Genomic DNA, 23,897 nt, shown 5'->3' on the forward strand with positions numbered 1-23,897 from the left:
CTTGTAACAGCCAGAAAGTGGAAACTCAAACGTCTATCAACAGGTAAACAGATAAACAAATGGCATAATATGCACTCAATGGAATATTATTCAGCAATAAAAAGGGAACAAACATGGATGAATATCAGAATAAGCATGCTGAAAGAAAATATCGCACCCCCCAAAAAAGTACATACTATATGATTATATTTATATAAAATTCAAGAAAATACAAACTAATCTATAGTGACAGAAAGGAGTGGTTGTCTGGGGACCACTAAGAAAGGGGAAGAAGAAATTACCAACAGGTAAAAGAAAAGTTTTAGGATTGACAGATGATTATTATGTTGTTTTTGGTGATTTTCAAGGTTATTCTTTAAATATGAAGTTTCTTATATGCCAATTCTACTTTAATAAAGCTGAAAAAATTAATCATAGATCATTGTGCTTTTCTCCTGATTGCAGCACAACACTTTTTAAAAACAGAGGGTTAAAACAAACATTAATACAGAAATTATACATTAATATACAAAACTTATTTTATATAAGTTTTACTATTTATCATCTTCTAAAATCAGATTTTAAAATCGAGTTATTACCGTGTTTCCCTGAAAATAAGACCTAGCCGGATCATCAGCTCTAATGCGTCTTTTGGAGCAAAAATTAATGTAAGACCTGGTCTTATTTTACCGGGTCTAATCTAACATAAGACTGGGTCTTATATTAATTTTTGCTCCAAAAGTCGCATTAGAGCTGATAGTCCGGCTAGGTCTTATTTTCAGGGAAACACGGTACTATTTGAGGGTGTATCCTAGATACGCTACAAATAGATTGTAATTTTATAGAGCAAAGTATTTTCTCACTAGCTTAAAAGTATTTTCAAAATACTTTCCTAGAAATTTTCATTGGCAATAGAGCCTAACATTTTAGCTGTAAATTTAGTATCAATACACACACACACACACACACACATTATAAATTATAACATGCATCTCTTCAGAAACAATCTTGTACCACCAGGGTTTAACCAAAGCATAAAGTGGTTTTTCTGACGATTGGAAGAGATCATAAATCTAGCCTGTTTAAAACTTCACGTGATTTTGAGGTCACTATACTGTATGTCATGTTCCCTACAGTAGAGTAATCCTACTCTTGCTTCCTTATCTCCACACCAGTACATGGTCCAAACATTTTTATGTCCAGCACAAGAAAAGATGCGAAAGAAACACAACCAGACTGAATTTGCTCAAAGGTGAATTATCTAGTTAGCTCTTTCTTGTTTCACACCATCTAAGTTTTCATGGGAACGGACAAAGGGGGAAAGGTAAGAGTTCTTTCATTACTTTTGAATCCCCAGTCTTAAAAAGCAAACGGTAAAGAAAGTAAATCAACTTTCATTTGCCAGATGCCTTTTGTTTAATTCCAGGATTTGGGGTTTTTTGGCAGAAGGGGAAGGAAGGGAGGGGGAAGATGGTGATGAGAAGGTTGAAGCCAATGATTAAAGTGAATTTTAGGGTTAGATGAGGAAATTCTAAATCATGTAAGACAACTGGAGACCGAAGCTAATTGCTCCACATTCATCATTCTTATGTTGCTCTCTGCTGTAAAGCAGACAAGAGAGGAAGCCAACAAGATTGTTTTCTCTGATTTTAAGTAGCCAGTGGCAGGAATTAAAAATGTGTTCATTCATATACAATAAAAAGTGTTCCACGACTTGAATGCAAACATTTGCTAAACTAAAGGTCAAATTATATCCTGAAGAACAGAACTATACAAAAGTCTGATTTATCTGCATGCCACAAATATTCTGACTCTTAAAGAACAATCATTGGTCCAAGTCTAGAAAGAATACAAAGTACACAATAAAGCCACACACTATATTTTACTGTCTACAATTCAGGCATATTTACTCAATTACATAGACATAAAAGAGTTTTAAAATGAAAAACTAAGCAGCAGACACCACCATAAAGTCAATGTTAGAAGTTTTAGCTCTTATCTCTTTTCTTGAAAATCTGGTTCATTAACATCAGGATTACAAAAGTTAAAATGACACAAAACCATCCAAGATACATTTATCATTATGTTAGAGTTTGAAAAGTTTTCCACCTCCCCATACTGCCTATTACTAAGAAGTTGGAAAACAATAAAAACTATAAATTTGAATTTCACTTTATAGACCATACAGACAAACTAAAGAGTTACAAATAAAAATCTCATTTCTAATGCATTACTTCATATGAAACTATAGAGCCTGGATAAAGGAAAGGGGAAATAGGAAAAGATAACTAGGACCCATTTATGTGACAAAAATCACTGAACTGGAAACAAAACAAACTTACAGTCATAGCAAAAAAAAAAACTAAAAAGTACACTTTAAAGAATTTATTGGTCACTGAAACAAATATCCTTATATCAATTTTCTGTGATCATGTTATAAATATAATTAATTCTGAAAATACTGTACACCTTTCAAAACCAAAAGAGGATCATAATGGTTCATCAAGTTACCATTAGTTGATTTAACTATTAGGATTAAGTCTAATACTAAATTTTGCAAAAAAGTTCCCCCGGCTTCTCCACATTAAATTTATTCATTTTTGTACATTTGTTCGTAAACATTTTTTTAAAGTAGGTATAAATTTTACAAGTTTCCATGTAAACATCTATTTAGAAACCAACTTTGCAGTTCAGCATTAAGCTCTATTTTCACTGAGAATTTATTCTCCAAGTTTGTGCTCCAGTGCTTAATAGCTAATAGGTTAATTTAAAATGTAACAAATTCTTTTTACCAAAACATCCCAATTCATCATGAGAAATATCTTCTCTCATGAATTTCATGATGAGATCAAAGAGCTCTGAAAAATACTAATAATTCTAAGGCTTCATATAAAACAGTACCAGCTGACAGGGAAAGGTCACCCAAGACTTCACTCCTGACAAATAACAGAAAAAAATCAAATATCCAACGTATTAATCAGTTCAAAAAATTATGTAGCCCACCTCTTGAAAACCTTTACTAAGAATTACAACCATTCTGCTCCTAATTCAGCTGCAATATTTCAAAGAAAAATACAGACTTCATGATTTTGCCAATTTTAATCCACCTTTTCCTCCTTAAGCCATATTCTTATCTAGAAAGGTATTCTCTTAATCTCTAGTCACTGTTTTACAAACCTTTCAAGAATTTGTTTCTAAAACCTTGAGCCAGCAAGCACAAAACAATGGAATTTAAGAGGAAGGCATTCTTTAGGAGTTCTGAGAGGGACAGACACTGAAGAATTCTATTGTGAAATCAACTGCTGTCTCAGCTATAAGCAGTAAAGAAGGTATGAACTTGATAGGGAGATAATTAAGGGACCTACCTTAAGAGTAACAATAGATTATGCAAAAATTAGAAACTACAGAGAGAAAGTAAACTAGTGTGGTATTATTTCCAAGTGACTTACGAAGTGTTTTTTTATTTTTATTTTTTATACTGCGGTTTGACATACATCATTATCTTATTATATTAGTTTTAGGCGTGTAACGTAATGATGCACTATCTGTATGTACTGTGAAATGATCACAATAGGTCTAGTTAATATCCGTCATCGTACACAGTTATAATTTTTCTTGTGATGACAACTTTTAAGATCTACTCTTAGCAACATTCATATATGCAAGCATTTCCTTTTGTTTGATTACTATGAATGGATGTCTAAATTGAAATCTATAGATTGGGTGGTTGTACAGATGGTAATGTCATTATCAAAGAAAAAAACTAAAGAGAAACCATATGCAATCCTGTGACGCTGGAAGAGGTCTGAGTTAAGTGCAACTCTGCTATATATACCTTGGATTGGGAATGTCAGCTCGAAGCCTCATTTCGTTATCTGTAAAATGGGGATATATCTACGTATACATCACAGCCTCTTAAGGGTAAAAAGACAATGTATGAAAGGGGCTTAGCACAGTGTCTGCTCTATGTTCAATACCCATTAAATGTTGGCCCTTGTAAGCATTATCATTGGGCTGGATGCACATCACCAAGACAGCCTTTGATAAGCTGTGTGCCAATGTTCTTCCTGTTACCTAATGAAGCTCCTTCTGGGTCTGTGTTACACTTACAGCACCTAGCTCACTCAGTAAACAGTTGAAAAAATGTGAAGCATGAAAAATGTCCAATGTACACCTCTTCTATCAGAACCAAGCTTTGCCTTTGGGGCGTGACACAAATATCAACTGTTTCAGTAATACAAACTTTTTAAAAAAAGATGGACTAGAGTCATTCTTTCAATTAAATGATATAACAAGGACTAAGTAAGATACCCCAGAGCTGTAGTACATCTTTCTGCACTTAAACAAAAGAAAACAAAAGAACACCTCACCTTCCACACCAGGTGTTCTGAGGAGAAGCCCTTATCTTACTTAACCTAGGGGTTTTGGTCAGTATGCAATGAATTTCTCAGACTGGGAAAATCAGGTACTAGGATTTGTTACCCACCCATAAATGAAGGCTTTCAAAATAAAAACATTAATTATAACTTAAATAAGGAAACTTGTTCAGCTATAAATAAACTCTACAATGCCAAAAGGTTTTAATAGACAAATCTTTGCTATTCAGAGATTCTAAAATGTATAAGTATCTACTGATATATCTTGGGGGTACGGGGGTGAGGCATTACAAATTTTCTATATATTTTAGGACAAGTAACTTGGCATTGTATATTTAAGAGTCATTTTATTATTTATTATAAACTACCAAAAGTGACATAAATCACAATATTTTAGAACTGAAGGAATTTAGTTCTAGTTCTGGGAATTTCAGAAAATTTCAAATATTAATTGCAACCCACAGTTTTAAATCCAAACCTAGCACAGATATCTGTACATATATAATGTCTTACACTGTGATATTTTAAAGCTTTTACTCATATAATTGCAGTAGCACAAATTATGCACAGTGAGACTTTTAAGAATTCTAGGTGCTGAGATTCCCCATACCATTTGATGGAATGATTACATTCCATCAAATTTCATCCAAAAATTCAACCAGGATAGCTACATTCCACAATCCTCATAACAGCCCTTAAATAAAGAAAACAACACCAATGCAGAATTTGATGCTGCAGATTCACCGAGATCAGGAATGATGAGTTCTTCATACAGGACTCTGATGGGTTCTTTGTACTATAAGATTGATACTCCTAACTCTATATAGTCAAGGTTGGGTAGGCAGGAAGAGGCGTTGTCAGGCAAATCATGCAGGGAGACAAAGGGGAAATACTCTGAAAAGGCACAGAGAAAAACCAAGGGGCAAAGAACACACCTACCTCCACTTCCACTTCCCCCATCATCACTCCATTTCTAAGCACCAAAATATAATTCTTCTTATAAATACATTTATACCAAAAGTACTTGTCAAAATGTGCTGATAGATTACTATTGTACATTTTATTCTAGAGTACTCAGCAACAAACTGGATGTCATGCAACTTCAATTTTCTTAAGTGGAGAAGAAACTGGAAATAAAGGCAGCAATGACTAACAGTGAAAGCAGAATCTACATATTAGAACACAGGAACTGAACACCTAATGATACATATGCTGTCTGACTGCCCAGAAAACAAGTGCCATCCACTGCCCCTCTGCCTTGGGAGTCAATCTTTCAAACTCACAGCCTCTCGCCACTGATTTTAATGGTGACATGCAATGTTCTTTCAAAAAACTGTACTTTCCTGAATCAGTCAAGCGATGAAGAACATCTGATTTTAAGGCGGTTAGTATGTATTGCACATTCTCAGTCCATTTTTGTGGATGTATTTAACCAAGAGACAGAATAAGAAACACTGAACTTTATAAAGAGAAACATCACAACAAGCAAAATAAATCAACTAATCTATACAGGTTTGTGTTAACTTTCTTCACCACAGGTTATCAGATTAGGCTAATACTCTTGGGATAAGTCCGAGCAAGGTAGCTATTCAACTGACATATCATTGCCCTCTTCTAATTCAAATGGCCTTGGAAGAGAGGCCATTCAAATGTGCTCTTTTTTGAGATGACAAAGATGGAAGGTAAAGAATCAAAAGAATGCAGTGAAAACCCTTTGGTACCCTATTAATTTGTTTAACTAAATCACGTTTCTGTTCTATTCTACTAATTGGGTAATCACCTCAATCAAATCAATGAAATCAACTAAGTTACTTCACTCTTCTGAGCCTCAGCTTCTTCAATTGTGAAAGTTGGAATAACAACTACCTCTCAGGATCGCTTTGAGTATTACATTGGGAAAATACACATAAAACTGGCATGCAAAATGTAAAGTACTATGCAAATATATAGTACTTGCGGATATCATCCTAAGACTTAAAGTCTCAATGTTCAAGTGCCTGGTGCAATATTTTGCACAAGTGCTCAAATTCTGTCCACTCATTCAGTCATAATTTAAAAGTTAGGGCCCAAATTTTAATTCTAAAAAACAAACAGTATCTCATGTACTAATTATATATTTACTCACTAGTAGTATTATAAAGAAATCAGTCATGTCTTTAGAATGATTAGTCATTCAATCCAATACACACGCTATTGCAATAATAAAATCACCAACAGTTATATATTGTTTACAGTACGGATTCTGTGCTAGGTCCAGTGCCTAGTATGCTACACACATTCACTCATTTAATCCTTATAATACTCACCTATGGAAAAGTTATTATCCATAGATGAAAAACTAAAGCACAAGTTCAAGTAACATGCCCAAGGCCACAAGGTTAGCAAATGACAGAGCTGGTGTTACTCGAACTCAGGTCTGACACCAAAGCCCTGGCTCTCAACTACTATTACTACTCTCCAACATGGCAACCACTTGCCACATGGGGCTACTGAAACGTGGCCAGTCTGAATTGAGTTATGCTGTAATTGTAAAATGCACACCAGATATTGAATACCTAGTATGAAAAAGAGAATGTAAGACATCTCACTGCAATTTTCTACTGATTAATGTTAATGTGATAGTATTTTGGATATAATGGAATAAATAAAATGTATTTAAGTTATTTTTAAATTCCTTTCACCAGCTTCTTTTTACATTTTTATTGTGGCTACTAGACAGTTTAAATTTACATGTGGCTTGCAATGCATAGACTTATACTGGACAGCACTGATTTAGAACATCATACAGGATATCTTATAATACCAAGAGCACAAAATAATCTTAAATTGTAAACATAACACGTTTTAAAGTACAGATACTTTCCAAACTTAAGTTAGTGTAAAACCAAAACTTTAAAATTCCTTAATGTAAAAATATAGTTCTGCTTATTTAAATTTCAATATTCCACAATAAGATCATTTTTTTGAATGTCATAAAAAAATTGGTCTTCCAACTATAAAAGTGATACCTATTCATCCACAAAAATTATAGAAAAGCACACACAAAAAAGAATCCATCATCCCACCACTCAGAATTAATCTTCTGATCAGGGGTGTATATTAAATGGTGTGAAATATTACAGTGGGACGATATTGTTCATCATTCTGTAACTTGCTTTTTTCTATTACATTTTCTTTTAAGATCCTTTCTAAAATTTTTGTTAAATTTTTATTTTGAAATAATCATAGGTTCACAAGAAGTTGCAAAAATAGTATGATCCCATATACCCTTCATCCAGTTTCCGTGAAATGGATGCTCTTGATTACAGTACATCAAAACCAGGAAATCAGTACGTGTGTGTATAGGTCTATGCATCTTATCACGCATGTAGAGTCATACAACCATGACCACAATCAAGATACAGATCTAGAGAGCATCTGAGATCTTGCTTCCTCACGTCATCAGTTTCACTCAAACTCTTATAAAAAATTAAAAAAAAAAAGATACGGATCTATTTCATTACCACAAAGATCTCCCTCTTGCTACCCCTTTACAGTCATATGCCCATCTCCCTTCTCCAGCCTCACAAGCCCTAAATCTTGGCAACCACTGCAAAATATTCATGGCTATTCCATACTTTTGTAGCAATTCCCTGCTGATTACCTGATGTAGGTAATTTTCATTTTTAGTTATAATAATGATGCAATTAGTATACCTGTACTTACACAGAAATTTTTACAGGCAGATCACACAAATTCCTAGAAGTTAAATTGTTAGGTCATAGGGTACAAACATTTTAAAGGTATTTGATACCAACTGCCATAACGGCCTTCAGAAAATTTCAATCGACTAACACACCCATCAAAGGTCTGTGAGAATGTATTTCCTAGCTTCACTAAAATTTTTTTTAATCTTTAAAATTTGACTTGTCAAAAAATGTTATCTTGGGCCGGCCCGGTGGCTCAGGTGGTTGGAGCGCCTTGCTCCTAATGCCAAGGTCACTGGTTCGATTCCCACATGGGCCAGTAAGCTGTGCCCCCTACAGACAAGATTGTGAACAACAGCTCTCCCTGGAGCTGGGCTGCCGTGTGCTGCCAGGAGTGGCTGGTGGCCAGCGTGAGCGGCCGGCAGCCCAGCTGGCGAGAGCTGCCGTGAGCTGCCGACTGGTGACCCACTGCCTCAGCCGGGGAGAGTGCAAGGCTCATAATACCAGCATGGGTCGGGAAGCTGTGTCCTACACAACTAGACTGAGAAACAACAGCTTGAACCGGAGTGGGGAAGGGAAGGGGGGAGAAGGAAACGGGGAAGAACAGGGGGGAGAAGGGGGAAAATGTTATCTTGTTTTGTGTAACAGGAAGGTTATATGCTTCTCATCTTTTCTAACTTAATTTGTAGTTTTTATTAATGACCTGTTCATGTTCTCCACCAACATTTCAATGGAACGTTGGCTTATTGTAAGGCCTGGTTCTAACATGTTGCAAAGAAACAGGCTTTTAAAATACATACATCTGAAATCCAATGCAAGTGTCAGTAATGTAAGGTAATAGCGGATTTTATAATGTAAAAGAGTTACAAATTTAGCTGACATTGTCCCCCAGTTTATAAACTTTCCTATACTTCACACAACATATTTAGTAATTAAGAAATCACCTCTACTGGCAGCTCTAGATTAAAAACATGGTTCCTAGAATGTGGATCGCTTACTTCTCTCTGAATTCACCTTGAAATGCCAAGACATTATTTTCCATTAACAAACATCAGCAACTCTCTTCAGCTTCATTAGGAAGCTGGGCTGAATGCTGTTTGAGGTCATCTAAACCAGTTCTCAAAGTGTGCTCCCCAGACCAGCAGCAAGCAACACTGCCTGGGAACTAGTAAGAATGTAAATTCTTGGGTCCTACCCCAGACCTCCTTAATAAAAAATTCTGGGGGTGGGACCTAGCAATGTGTTTCAAGCCTTCCAGGTGATCCTGATGCATGCTAAAGTTTAAGAACCACCAATCTAAACAAATATAGTATGAAAACATTAAGTCTAGGTTCCCTTATATATTTGATTGTTCTCTAATAAAGAACTTGGGAGAAGGTCAAGTTAATTATGCTACAGATATTAAGAATTCAATGACACATTTTCATTCCTCCCCAAATTAAAACAATCCAAAAAGAAAACTGGAAACTGGATTTTAGGTATATGTTCTACAAATAGAATCCTAAAACCATGAAGTGTTCAGAAAAATTTTCCCTTATAAGAATCCAAAATGAACTCTATAAACAGATCGGACCACGTCTTTCGAATCAAGAGAGTCAGTTTGTTTCACCTCACACACTTTCTGATTCCCTACTCCCACATGGAACTACCCTCTACATCACTTTGAAAATTCAACCAACTAGCATATTAAAACACAGTACCTGGAAAACTAGTTACTCAAATAGTTGTGGTCCAGTGAATAAATAAACACATTGCTCAATAAATAATTTTAGATGGAAGGATTATGGGTGACCTTTGCTTATTTGTTTTTGTGTTTGTCCCAAATTTTCTGTAATAAGCAAGTATTACCTTCTAACTAAAATAAAGGACAAAGAACCAGTGACTAATGATAAAGAAAATTAACCTACAGAACATCAGTCAGTATTTTTAAAATTTTACCAACATTCACTGATAATCTTTCTTTTATCCATGTGATAAAAACTTACAAGATACTACGGTAATGCCAGATAAACAGAGCTCCCGCCTTCAAGAAACCTGTTGTACGTAGTTTGAAATTAGAACTGAACATATCCTGTGCATTAGCCCAGCAACAAATCCAATATGGAGTACTAACTACGGGAGCTAGGCTCAATGTCCCAACTCCCTTCCAGTAACATCCTACAGATAGATGTGTTAGGCTTGGCTAATCCCAGTATCCCAACATCCAGACTACAAAGACCAGTCCAGGAATTGGGCAAACGACAGGGGTTCTGATTCCCATAGTTCTTCCTCTGATTCTGAGTTCAAATGGTATCCTTGTCATTACTGGCTATATGGACCAGTAAATTCATTATTTTTTGTTTTGTTTTGACGTAAGGTAGTTTTAGTTAAATTCCTATTTCTTGCACCCTTGAATATTCTTGCAGCACCTAAGATACTAAACAACTTTGTGTTTTAAGACAATATACTGATGAAACTGGCATTTTACATTGCACTTAATTTCTTGTCTCTCCCAAAGGCTATCAAAGTTTCATCTTAAATTGTATTGCTATGACTCTTAAATTAGAGGAAAATGTTTTGAAGAAGTTTTAAGTAAGATGAATTTTTTACATATCCCTTCTACTAGTTTCTTTTCCCAAAGGATAAATAAGGTAGATTTTTCTAAATTGACAGAGAGAGAAAAAGAAAGCAGGAAGTAATATCTAATCCTATTAAAAAATAAAAATTTCACTGTTTACTTTGTGATTTCAACTATGATTTCTGTGTAACAGTTTATTTGCATTGCATTTACTGAGAATTCAACACTGACACCAAAGTCTGTGTCAATCACTGCACGGAACTGAAATTATAGCTAAATTAAGTGAATGAGTCAAGACTTCCAACAGAAATAATCCAAATTACCAAACAAAATAGTAATGTACACCATGTACAACCATCAAGTTATGGATACGTTGACCGAAGAGAACTTACAAAATGGACAGCACACCATTTCTAACACCTGAAGTGTTCGGTAGCCATTTTTAACTATCTTACAAGCACTGGTCCAGTTCCTTATCTATCACACCTCTAAATTGTTTTTGCACAATATGACTGACCCTCTGCTTTACCAGACTTTCCAATATGACGTGACTGCTTAAAGCACCAAATGAGCAACCAAAAAAGGATTCAGAATCATCACAGTTGTTATTTAAGTGTGCTACAAAGCTCTGAAGCGAAAAACCACTCCAGAAAGCACTTTAAATGCACTGCCTACAGATTCCAAGGCTGTAGTTCAGTGTTTAATTTCTAGTACATGTTTCGAAAACAAAACCAGAAAAATAGGAATACTACTTTTAAGGACACACTTCATAAAGACAACTTCCCCTAACATTACGCACACAAGATGCAAGCCCTAAATGAAAAGTTTAACTGGAACAGTTAAAGAGGGCTCCAATTGAAACTCCAAGTCTTCATTTATTCTATATACATTACTGAACCCCTGCCAAGAGGCAGGCACTGTAACAGATAGGAAAATAAAACTATGAAAAGAAAGGTCCCACACTCAACATAACAAAGGCAAACCAATGAAAATGCAGTGCAACTGTTACACATCAATGGGGGGCAATGGAAAGGCTTCCTGAGACATCCAGAGGGACAAACAGCGTCAGCCAGGCCACAAAAGGAAGGAAAAGCATTTCAGGAAAAAACCCAGAGGAAAAGAATGTGTGAAGGTATGGAAACGAGACATCATGGTCCATGCTTGGAAACACCAAGCAGTTTGGTATGAAACACACACGCTGTACATGGAGGACAGGTGGGATGGTGGTAGGCTGCTTCCAGAAATTCTAAAGAAAGAAACCGTAAAAGACCAAATCAGAAGCCCCTTGTAATGCTCAGGATTTGGACTACATCCTAAAGGCAATGAGGACCAAGAAATAATTTAACTTGTTCAAGTGGAGAGGCCCAAAAACCAGTTGGATTCTTTGTCATGCGTGTGTGTGTGTGTAGGGGGGAGTGGTGACAGGTGGTTAAAAGATAGTACTTGGGAATTACCAGTTTGTGGAGAGAAGTGGAAAGGTGTGGATGACACCTGAAAAGAGTAAACAGTTAATAAGAAGGTAGGAAGAGGCAAAGAACTAACTTGCATCAGCCTCTACAGAAAACCCTACATCCCAGAACCATGAAGGCCTAGTTTAAATCCCAGACTGAGTGAGGCCTTCCCTCAGACTGTCTCTACCTCCTCCAAAAAGCACTTAGGTTCTCTACCATGTACTCATTCGTTCCATGACACCATGAAGTTCATTCAATCAGTGGGTGCTTTACACCATCTTTTCTTTTTATGGTCTTTTCAACAAGTTTGTTAGGTTCCCTGAATGCAGAATTTTGTCTATTTAATCAATGCCTTGAAATATAAATGAGTGATGAACAATACAACAGATGAGAGGCAAAGTATATCCGTATACGTACTCTAGAAAGCTCCACACATCCAGTTTTATTCCTTTCACCTAATGATGTATGGATTTATGCTACTGCTGGTAGGAGACAGCAGTGTTCAAGTATGTAGGTAATGAAGACAGGTCAGGAGAGATCCTATCTCTACAATGTATGAGGGTCTGCATACAAAGAATTGAGCTCTAAGATATTCTTAGGACTAAACGGCACCACAAGAACAATACACAACTGGGATGCATCTCACAATGAGTGGAAGAAGCCAGACCCAGAAGTATACATACTGTATGACTCCACTATATTAAGTTCAAAAACAAGCAAAACACATCTCTGGTGTTAGAAGCTAGGAGAGTGGCTAGGGTAGGAGCAATGACTGCAGAGTACACAAGGGGCTTCTGGGGTTCTCGTAATGTTCTGTTTCTTAATCTAGGTACTGGTTACACAGGTGTGCTCACATTGTGACAGTTCATCAAGTATTATTTATTTGCACACTTCTATGTATGCTACAGTTCAAAATGTTTACTTATGAGTAAACAGGCAAAAAAAGAGGAGAGGAATACCAGTGATGGAGGGTATAAAGGAAGATGCCACGCCATAAAGAGAAAAGGCCCTGGTGATGGGGCAAAAGAGAAAACGAGAGCCAAGCCGATTGTAGAATGTTTTAGTTCAGGTTGGAAAGGAGACAATTAGAGACCCACTATCACCTAAAGCAGTAATGAACTGAATTAGTGCTGATACTATTTTGGTAAACTACAGCTACTTAAGGAAGCTTTTATTAATCTTAAGATTTCTTCAGCATCTATAGAAGCACACGAGAAATGTATGCCATGTCAATAAATAACACAAAACCTCCCATTCTTGTAACTAATAGGATATACTGGCAAATCAGCTGGCCTGGGTTTAGTCTATGATAAGCAACTAAAAAAAGTTAAGCAGTCTGTGCACAAAGACTCCAACTCTAAACTGTCCCCAAACATATGCGCTAAATGGCACAAGTAAACCTACAGAAATAACTATGCCCTTGCTCCAAAAGGAAGCAGCATTAATGTTTCCTAAAAAGGCAGGTGTCCCCACAGTCTACAAAGCAGCCACTGCATCCACTTCTCATCACTCTCAAGTTCCCAAACCTGCTCTAAATTCTTAGTAGCACTCGTCACTAGCTGGTATTATCTGATTTTTCTGTTTACTTGTTTCTTTTCTCTTCCTCTCCACGGCATTTTAAGCTCCCTAAGAACACGGTCCTTGTCTGTCTTTACAGAACTGTCACCCAGAACTCAGGTGTCTGTGTGCTCAATAAAAACTTGTCAAATAACCACAACTACCCAGATAATTTACTTTAAGGTCACAAACTATACATAAGATCAAGTCAGTACCAATAAATCAGTAAGTCCAATGTAACGGCAAATAAACAAAATAAATTATCACTGTTTCTGGGTAAGAGTGATTGATCCAGCTTTTGTACCAGCTTTAAGGCCAAAAGGTTTGATGATTTGGAAGACAGGTAATTTTCTGACCTATGTTAGGAGAAATTTTATGAAAGACAAACACTACAATAAAACCAATGTGACCTAAGGATAGTGGTGGATGACCCAGGACCTTAGGGAAGAGTCCAAGCTCTGTTCCAGGTTAGTTAACCTACTCCCTCTGCTGCCTGGGAGTTTTCCTATCTGAGCAGTATTACAGGATGATGCACTTTTGAAACTTCCAGCAAAGATCAAAACTTTGACGTTATCACTAAATGTGTGCTTCCCCCTAAAACTAAAGTACTTCATTACTACTGAAGATATTTTCAGTTGTCAAGGTACCTAAATTTACGAGAAAACATCCAAAATTACAACTGCAAAGAATCAGGGAACAAGGAAAACATTTTACACAGAAAACAACCGAGTACCAACTTCCAATTCAACAATCTAAGTACCAACTTTTTTATTAAGCTACATAATCTTTTAACGCATCTAAAGTAAATTCCTCATATTTCCTTCTCTGTAACATCTCTAAAAACAGTACACTTTTCAGAGGAATAATGTTCAAATAAACAAGGATTAAATAAAACCTAATTTCAACTCAACACTAGGATAAAACGTGGAGTCAAAGACTAGAAAAGTTCTAAATCTATGGTAATTACCCAAAGCAAAAAACTTCCAATTTTTCAAGTTGTGTGATTTAAGCAGTAACTGAAGTTCAAAATGCAGCACTACTGTCCAAGAACCATTCATCAACAAGAGTTGCAGCAATGTCTTGGTAATTTTTATTTTACAATAAAGACATCACTACATTCAGAGAAATAACAAGACCAGAAGTAAAATATATTTATCACTAAGTCTAAAGGTTACTATGCCCAACACTCAAGAACTTCAATTTAACAATGGTTAAATTTGTGGGGATTTTTTTTCTTTTTCTTTTAAAAGCTGGTATCTTCTTTCATGAAACTGGCAAGTGGGCTGGGAAATACTACTTTAGCTATCACTTAGAAAAGGGATAGTGTTTCTTCCCCAACTACCGCCACCTTACATACACAGTCCGTTATTTTTCACCTTGAAAGGCTTAGAGTACATCAGCATGATGGGTCTGAAGAGGCATCCTTCCCAGCTACAGATGACTCCTCCATGTTCTAGTGTTAAAGACTACTTAAAAGTATATCACCCAGCAGGCATGGTGAAATCATATGATGTGACGGAAATGTTCTAAACTGGTGTATAGTGATGTCTGCAAAGCTCTTCAAAATTACTAAAAATCAATGAATTATACACTTACAATTGGTGAATTTTAAGGTATGTAAATCACACCTCAATAAAGCTATAAAAGATAACCACAGCAAGGAATAGAGACCCACTACATAACTGATAATATATCCAAAATATAGATCTCTACTCCCCCCTAAACCTCCAAGTAGCCTATTAAACATCCCCTACTTCTTCCCTTAACATGTTTCTCAGGAGTTTCTGACATTCCTTTCATTCTGTTCTATGCTGCTTCAAGAAGCATAAAGATCTTCTAATCATTTTCATGATTCCACCTGCAGAATTAAATATATCTGGTCCACAGGGCAATAATAGTGAAGAGTTGGTAGGTGGTTTTGTAGAGATCAATTTTCCTTGCCCAGAAGAAACAGGGGAAGGGGACTCCTAATTGATCCCCCAAGTCAGACTGCGCCAATCTCTCATATGGTAGCTCTTTATTTATAGTTCTTAGGGCCTTTATAACTTGGAGTACGGTCATTCCACTGCATGTTCTACCAACCTTTAACACCCTGCTCCCCTCCCCAATGTCTTGAGCAGTATCTTTCACATCCTGGGATTAATAAATGTTATTTGGATAAGTGACAATATTTTCCTAATCAAATTGAGGAATATTAATTCTAACTTCAGAGGCTAAATACAGTTCTGTGTCTTACTGCACACCACTAATTCAAAGCTGACTTCCTTGTTTGACTGGTAGATGGCAACAATGATGAACTATGACCACTGGCTAACCAATCAGGTAGGCTACCATACCAAACACCAGCTCAGAATAATAAAACCCAACTTCTACATCAGTCAAAAGGTTAGAAAAACTCTTTTATTACTTAAAAATTATTCTAAAAATCACAGGTTTTTGCCTATTACCCAGTGTCCAAAACCCAACAAGTTTTCTACTGCCACCAATATCAAGTCTGATTAAACTATGCAAATCAGAAAATGTCAAACCTTTGAGGTACTGAAAAAATTACAAGAAAAGAGCTCCGGAAAAAAACATAGTAACTACGATCACAGATAAGTTAACTAATAATACACTGGATAGGACAGGATGAAAACCTGCAAAATTTCACCTTTCAGCACACATGAAGCCCATTCATAACAAGAAAGCCAAAATGTTATCTGCCTTCTTTCCAATTAAAGATGACTTCTTTAATAGATCTAATACCAAAATATTGACAATAACCAAAATGAAACAAATGTAAGGGCTATGTAAGGGCACCTATTGTGAGTTGGTAAGAGTCTAAGTCCTTAGATCTCTGAAATCTGTGTTCACAGCCTACTACTCAACAACAGACATCAAAAAATTACACGAAGATCCTTAAAGACAGTAGGTAAGTATTCCGTTCCTGAATGGACTCTAAAATATTTTTATTATTAATAATTTAATGTTTGTTTAAAAAACTGATTTTCACTGTCATAATCTGTGACTGAAAAAACTTTAAACATTTTTCATTGATGAGTCAGGTTTTAATACCTGTAGAAACTGAAATGTACTTCATTATGTGATAATTATTCCCAGCAATACATCAGATGTAAACTTTTGAATTTGGGTAAGTTTATTTTCACCACTGAAGTTTCAAGTTCTTAGGAGTTTCCTAGTCATTTACTTGAGCATCATCTACGGTAACACTCAAAGCAAAACCACAATAAAGAGGTTTGGCCCCTGTGGGATCATGTTAAAAAAAAAAAACAAAACTCATAAATAAAATACAATCACTACTACTTTAAATAACACATACATTTCTAAACTTTCATGCCATTTGATGGAATGATGTGTTTTAGATAGCAAAACAAAATCTATTAAGATAGCAAAACAAAATCTACTAAGCTCCCAATGAGGTTGTTTTATCTTAACCTATAACACAAAAATATTAAAATGAATTTACTTTAAAAACTACTTATGGTGAAAATACTGTCACTTCTTGAGTATTTTTATTCAAAGGTCTCATTACCTAAAGAGGTAGTGGAATTCTCAGAACTGTTCCACTAGTAACTGGGCCCATTCATCTCAGATATATTCTTTAGGTGGCCCAATATCCTATTTAATCCCAGTTATAAGTAAAGCAATGAAATCCTAACAGGACACATTCATTTAGTCAAAGAACAACATCCAGTCAAAACTATGGAGTACTACCACACAGTCTTATTGGAAAGCCACCAATTCAAGAACAAGTTCCTGATGAAATGAGACTTTTGGCAAAGTATTCAAGGATCCACCAGGAATTCATTCATTTTTGTCTCCAGTTCACACACATACCCCAATGTCTGCCCATTAAATGACATCAAGACTAGTTTAACTTCAAACTTTAACATCACTGAAACAAATTCAAGGTACAAGTCAGAAGTTGACTGGAAAACTACAAAATTAGCTTTGGCGTTTTATTCTCGTATATCTAAATGTTAAATATGGAGTGACCTCGTTTTGATGCCAGATGCAGTTTACTACCTTCACCAAAATGAAAATAAATTCTTTCAACATTCTTTTTATTATAATAGTTTAAAACACAAACTTCAATATAGTCAGTCACACTAGTCACTTCACCATTTTGCAAAATCATCCTCCATCACCACTCTACATGAGCTAATCAGAAAAAAACCAAACTGTCAACTCAAGACTTCCAAAAAATGCATTTCCTTTATCAAGCCCCAACATTTATTTTCAAGTGTAAGAAAATAGACATTTGCAGCTCAAAACAGGAAAAGCACAACCAGCGTCACTGTGCAACCACCACTAAATTTCTCAGAGGACAATAATTCAAGACAGGCAAATTAAAAACATTCTACGCATGGCAAAAATAAAAGGTCTATGTCCTACAATCCATAGCAAAACTACTGCTCCCTCTCTTTTTGAGCCAATACCAGTGTAAAATAAATTCAACGTCTGTTTGAAATAAAACGAAAACATGGAAAAACTCCTTCCCATAAATTTTATTGAACATGATACTTTGCACCCAACACGAAATACAACCAAAACCGCATTATCACCCACCTCACAAATGCAGAAAAAGCCGTAATCAACAAGTTGGAAAGAGGACAAAAAGTAGAGCTGACTACCCTCTCCCCACTTAAAAAAAAAAAAAAAAAGCCGTTTAACAAAAGGTAACATAGATCTTCAAGTACCTGGTGGAGGTGCCTTTCCTCACATCGCAGATGCTGCATTTAAAGGCTTCCGCGCTGTTTCTGAAGGTGCAGACGCTACAGTCCCAAAAGCCTTCGTCTGCGGCAGGTTTCGCTTGTCTTTTTGGCCTTCGGAGTAGTGAGGAGTGGGGGAAAGGGGAGAAGAGAGACAGGGAGCAGGAGAAAGGGGGAGACAGCAAATCACAGGCGCTAGTGAGCCGTCGTAATTTCGCAGGAATCCAGCGCTGGAAACTTCGCTCGGGCGACCACCCACCCACCCTCTTCGGGGACTAGAAGAGGGACCAGGGGAGGGGACAGGGCGCCCCCACCGGCACCCTGCCGCCTCAGGGCCCGGGCCGTGCAGCCTCGCACAGCAGGCGGCGGCGACGGCGCCCGGGGAAGGGCCAAGGCGGGCGCAGGAAGCGGGCGGACTTGTGGACTTGAGCTTGGGGCTGGGGGGCCGGGAGGGGAGCCGTGGGCCGGATCTGGAGCGGGTGCGCGGGGGCAGCCCGCGGCCGGCGGGGGAGTGGGCCGGTTCCTTCCCTCTCCCCTCCCACGCTCGCGCCCTCCCCTCCCTCCCTCCCCACCTGGTTAAATCTCCCTTTGTCTGGGAGGAGCGGCGGCGGCGGCGGACGGCGGCTGAGGAGGAGCCGCCATGGCTGCGGCGCGCACGGCCGCCGGCCCCCAGCGGGAGCGACAGCGCTTTCCGCCGCCCCCGCCGCCCCCGCCTCCCCCCGTCCCCGGATCTCCATCTTAGCGGCGCCTCCCCCCGCCCGGGTGGCTCCTGGGCCTAGTCCTCGCCGGCCCCCGCCCGCCCCCAGCCCTCCCTCCTCTTCCGCCCCCTCAGCTCTGAGCAGGTACCTGGTCGGGCTCTTCTTGTCGCCCATGGTCATGGATGGGCTGTACCCCCGCCCCCCCAAAGCTGAAACCGGCGCCGCTCGAAGGAGAAACGCCGTCCGGGGAGTCGTCTCGGACCGACCCCCCTCCCTCCCCCGCGCCCGCCCTCCCTCAGCCGCTGGGGCTCGAGCTCCGGCCGCCGCCGCCGCTGCTGCCAGTCTCCGGACGAGACTAGTCCCCGCCAGCGCCGCCTCCGCCGAGTGACTGACGAGGGGCGGGGCCGGGCGCCGCGCGTCACGCGCCTTGCGGCCAATGGGAGGGCAGTGGCTTGCGCCGCGAGGGCGGGGGCGGGGCGCGGGGGTGGGCGTGGCGTGGCGAACGTGGGCCGGGCCGTCGGTGTGCGTGCCGTGGAGTGTGTGCACGCTGGGGGCGCGCGTGCCTGCTGGTGGCCCCGCGGCCAGGCGCGGCGGAGCGTGCGAGCCCGGCGGGGCGCACGTGGCGGTGCCCGGGGGCCGGCGATAGGCTTCGGGTCCCGCATGGGCGCTTGGTGAAGCTGTCCCCGTGACCCAAGCCGCCCTGGGGAAGTAGTTCCGCGCAGTTTTCTCACACCTCTGGGGTTTGCAACGGCCGCGCCTACACCAACGCCTCGAGGCTTGCAGTGCCACGGGAGCCAGCAGGGCCTCGTTGGCCTGGGTACACCCCTCCCCCCCCCCCCCCCCCCCCCCCCGCACCCTTCTGCTCCTCTGCCACGCGGAGCTTTGAATAGGCTTCCCCTGAAGTCCCCGCCTCCAGCCCATACTCCAGCCTGAAACCCTTCCCAGGCCCCTGACGCATGAGGGAACTGTGCAAAAAGGGTGTGGCACGATTAAAGGTCCCCCGAGGATGGACACAGCTCCTGCGCCCGTACGACCGCTTTACCCACCCCACCCCAGCCTAAATAGGGCGTTTCCCTAGGGAAGTGGCTGTTGGAACCCTGGCAGCCACGGGCCAGCAAACCTTGGGCCTCAGCTCCATCTCCAAAATGAGGCTAATAACCCTCCTGAAGTGGTTTGGAAAATTCAGACTTAATGCAAGAAAAGCACGCAGGTCAGTGCCTCGGTCTTCGGAAGGGGACCAAAACAAAATGCTGGGTTGAGAACTATCATAATTGGGCCTGGGTAGTGCACTATTTCCCCCACTTTACAAGATTTTGACGGTAAGGAACATGCAGTACCCTTTACTTTAGGCCCTGCTCCAAGAATGCTTACCAAACTGACTCAGGCCCCTCTGCCGTCAGGCACTGCGGAAGGGGGGTGAGGGGTAAGGAGTCTGGTAGGGGGTGGACCCCAGATGACAAGATAAAAGGCTTGGCTGGGCTGAAGCCTTGGGTGGGGTGGAACAGGGTCAAAGAATACTGCTAGAAGTTGGGGGGGAGGGGTGTAGAGGGAAGATAAGACATGCCCTGGGCATCCACTGTGCTAAGCCCTGTTTATATGCAAACACAGTCGGTTATTATCACGACTGCCCCACCAGAGGGAAGCATACAGAGCCTGAGTGCCCAGGGAGCAGGAAGTTCTAGGATCAGTTCAGGGATCAGAAGCTAGAGAATAAGAGGGAGGGAATGTGTCAACTCTAAGCTTGCTCAGCACACACTGTCCTTTCCAGGCAGGCACGCCCTAGAGGGCCAGGAGCGACAACGCTGTTTAGGGTCAGCCCTCCTGGCCACTCTCACTGCTGCCCCTGCCTTCTCAGGAAGGGAGCGAAGAAAAGGAGGAAGAGGAGGAGGGAGGTATGGGTGTGGGGCGGAGGGCCAAAGGAGCCTGAGAAAGCCAAGGGGCTGCCCACCAGCCATGGCCCAGTGCGTACAGCCTTGGCCTCTGGTGCTGCCTGGCATGCTCCCAGGACTCCACCCCTGGTGGAAGGTACTGAAAGAAAAGGAGCCTTAAGAAATCCCAGCTGGAGGGAGTAGCCTCTGGGGAGGAGAACTGGGTAGCTGGGAGCCATAGGTAGTGGGAAGGAGACTGACTTTATTATGACTTATGTAAAGTGCACAAATCATTTTTCACCACTGAATTGTTTGTGTCTATCTACTACACCTTTGCATCCACCATCCAGATCAAGATACAGAACATTTTCATCCTTCCAGTGAGTTGTTCTCCTCTAGTTAACCACTATTCCATCTTCTGTTACCAAAGATTAGCTTTGCCTATTTATGAATATCATACACATGGGTCATATGCTATGTACTCATGTGGCTGGCACCTTTTTCTCAACATACTATTCGTGATAGTCATCCATATCGTTGACTATATCAGAAGTTCATTTTTGTTTGTCTACCTAAGTGTGTAAAATTCCATTGCAAGTTCAAGGTAATTTAGTTATCCATAGGAGACTGACTTTTTTTATTGTATTTCTTTTAGTATCCTTGACCTGTTTCACCTTTTCAAAAGAGGACAAAGTTTAAAAAACGTTTTTAAGAGAGAAGGTCCACTATAGAGAACTAATTTCTAAGGACATATCAGACCCACACATCACCTTGTGGTTGTAACTGTAGACGCTCCAATTTTATTCACAAGTTAGAGGTAAAGATCTACTGAAATTCTCCTTGTAGTTACAGGAGCCAGACAGCGCTACTTCTGGAGCAGCGTGCTGTAGAATAGCACAGCTCTAGGCAGAGCATCAGACTATGATCCTAGAGCCGTGGTTTCAACCTGAGCTGGGTGGGGGACAAACCTTCCTCACTGTGTTGCCTTGAACCAGTGTAGCTTGAAGGGATGACACCCTCCTGGGCTCCTCCATTTCCGATCTTGAACTTCCGTTTCTTGTTTCACTTGAAGGAAGGGTTCTGCTTTAAAAATTATCTGAAACCCATGGCTTTAAAATAGCTGCTGATTAGAAGCGCTCTCCAAAACTGCCGCATGTAAGTGATTCCACACATACGTTGCAGAAATTAAAAGAGCATATTCTACCTGCCTTCCCCTCTACTTCAGTCACAATGGCTTCTTTGCTGTTCCTGGAAGTTGCTCTCCCACTTCAGGGAGCTTGCACTTGCTGTTCTGTCTGCCTGAAATGCTCTTTCCCCAGATACCCACATTTTCAGCCATCTCACTTCCTTTAGGTCTTTGTTCAAAAGTCACATTCTCAAGGAGGTTTTCTCTGGTCACCCAATCTAAAAATTTCATACATCAGCCCACAACCTGATGCCTCGTGTTCCTCTTCACTGCTTTACTTTTCTCTCCTTAGCAGTTATCAACATCTAACATACCATGAAGTTATCTCGTGTAGCACGTCTTGCACCAATAGAATATAAGCTTCATAACGGCAAGGAATTTTTTTCTCCCCCCCCACTGTTATCTATAAGTACCTGGGAAATACGCATTAAACAGAATTTTTTTTCATTCAACAATAGTAATTTACTGAGCAGCAACTAGGTGCCATGCCCCATACCAGGGACTGGAAGATCAGACAAACAAGATAGACTTGATTCCTAATCTTTTGGACTTTACATTCTAGTTGAGAAGCCAAATTTTATACAATTAATTAATTATGATTGTGACAGTTGCTACAATGACCAAGTACAGGATGCTAGTGGAGACGGCATTAAGGAAGGGAGAGGGTCCCTGAAAAAGTTAAGATTGCCTAGAAGAGAAGGAAGGAGTGTTCAAGGGTATGGTGTTGGGAGGACCTGAAGGCAAGCAGCTATGGCAGGAGCCCTTGGGAGGAGGAGAGGTAAGGTTGGAGAGCTAGGCTCTGGCTAGCTCCTGTGTGGCAAGGAAGGCTTGGTAGGGATTTGGGGTCTTTATCCTGAATGCGTGGAAGCCATTGCCTATGTAAGAATCCTCCAGATCTGTAGAGAATTTTTATGTGTTTATTTGAGCCAAAATTGACAACAATTGCCAGAAGCAAAATCTCAAATGCTCCAGAGAATGACTGTTTGCAGTTTTTTTTTTTTTTTTTTTTTTTTAATCAGGGAAGAGCGCGAACGCAGTCCCCCACTACCACAAATTATGCAGTCGAGTTTCCCACGTTTGGGGAAATCGCAGGGGTCAGCACATCCGGAGTGCAATGGATAAGCCTCGCCCTGGGAAAACCACCTTCGTGATCATGGTATCTCCCCTGCCAGGTAAGTATTTTTTTTTTATTTTTTTATTATGCATTTTGAATTAAGGAGGGAAGATTACATGAGGGTGGGAGAAAGCGAGGTGGGGATTGGATTATGGGATAGTTAAGATTATGTGTTCTCTTGAGGGTGGTTACACCTTCAAGGGGTATTACTTCTGGTGTTTCAAAGGTATATTAACCTAGATAAACAAGAACAATGGACAGGGCTGGCTTAAAACCTTTCACTAAAGAGGATATAGGCATGAGGCATGACTGCCCACCATGACCTGCCCAGTTAGAGATTTATAATTTATTACAGCACCCCTTTTTCATCTACACCATTGATGAGCTTACCAAGAATATTTGTTTACCTGGGAGTGCCTTTGATCTGTCTTAATGAACGAGATGCTGGGAGAATGCAGAGCCCTTGCGGGGAGGAGATAATGAAAGGACCTTTAGATTGGCCCTAGAGATGGGTCAGGAAGGGCCGCTTGTCTGGGCTTCCCTCCTGTCTTTTGTCCAAGAAAGAAGCCAACATTATTGGTGCCTGCCAAAGGAAGGGTCTGGATTGTTATTAGCTTCTTTGTGCCTTTAAATTTGCAAGTGCAACTCCCAGGTGGAAAATCTAAGTACTCACTAAGACTGGGACTTTGAACCTTAGGAATAAATAAATTTAT

At 40.0% G+C, this 23,897-nt stretch overlaps 1 protein-coding gene and 1 non-coding gene across 2 annotated transcripts in view; both read right to left on the reverse strand.

Annotated features, from left to right (window-relative positions):
* Positions 1-19,368, reverse strand: part of RYBP (RING1 and YY1 binding protein) — a 74,785-nt gene extending 55,417 nt beyond the window's left edge. Inside the window, exons 1-2 of the mRNA XM_074313295.1 lie at positions 19,165-19,368; positions 18,307-18,432 (exon numbers count right to left, since the gene is read on the reverse strand). Coding sequence (XP_074169396.1) covers positions 18,307-18,432; positions 19,165-19,196 — 158 coding nt within the window. The 5' untranslated portion in view covers positions 19,197-19,368. The remainder of the gene's footprint in view (positions 1-18,306; positions 18,433-19,164) is intronic.
* A 3,718-nt stretch (positions 19,369-23,086) lies between these two features.
* On the reverse strand, positions 23,087-23,250 carry LOC141567402 (U1 spliceosomal RNA). Its single transcript, XR_012489986.1, has one exon. It is a non-coding gene; the product is annotated as a U1 spliceosomal RNA (small nuclear RNA).
* Positions 23,251-23,897: the final 647 nt, after the last annotated feature.

Source organism: Rhinolophus sinicus, chromosome 5, assembly GCF_057876585.1.
Source record: "Rhinolophus sinicus isolate RSI-liver-muscle chromosome 5, RSI-T2T, whole genome shotgun sequence".
Taxonomy (NCBI): domain Eukaryota; kingdom Metazoa; phylum Chordata; class Mammalia; order Chiroptera; family Rhinolophidae; genus Rhinolophus; species Rhinolophus sinicus.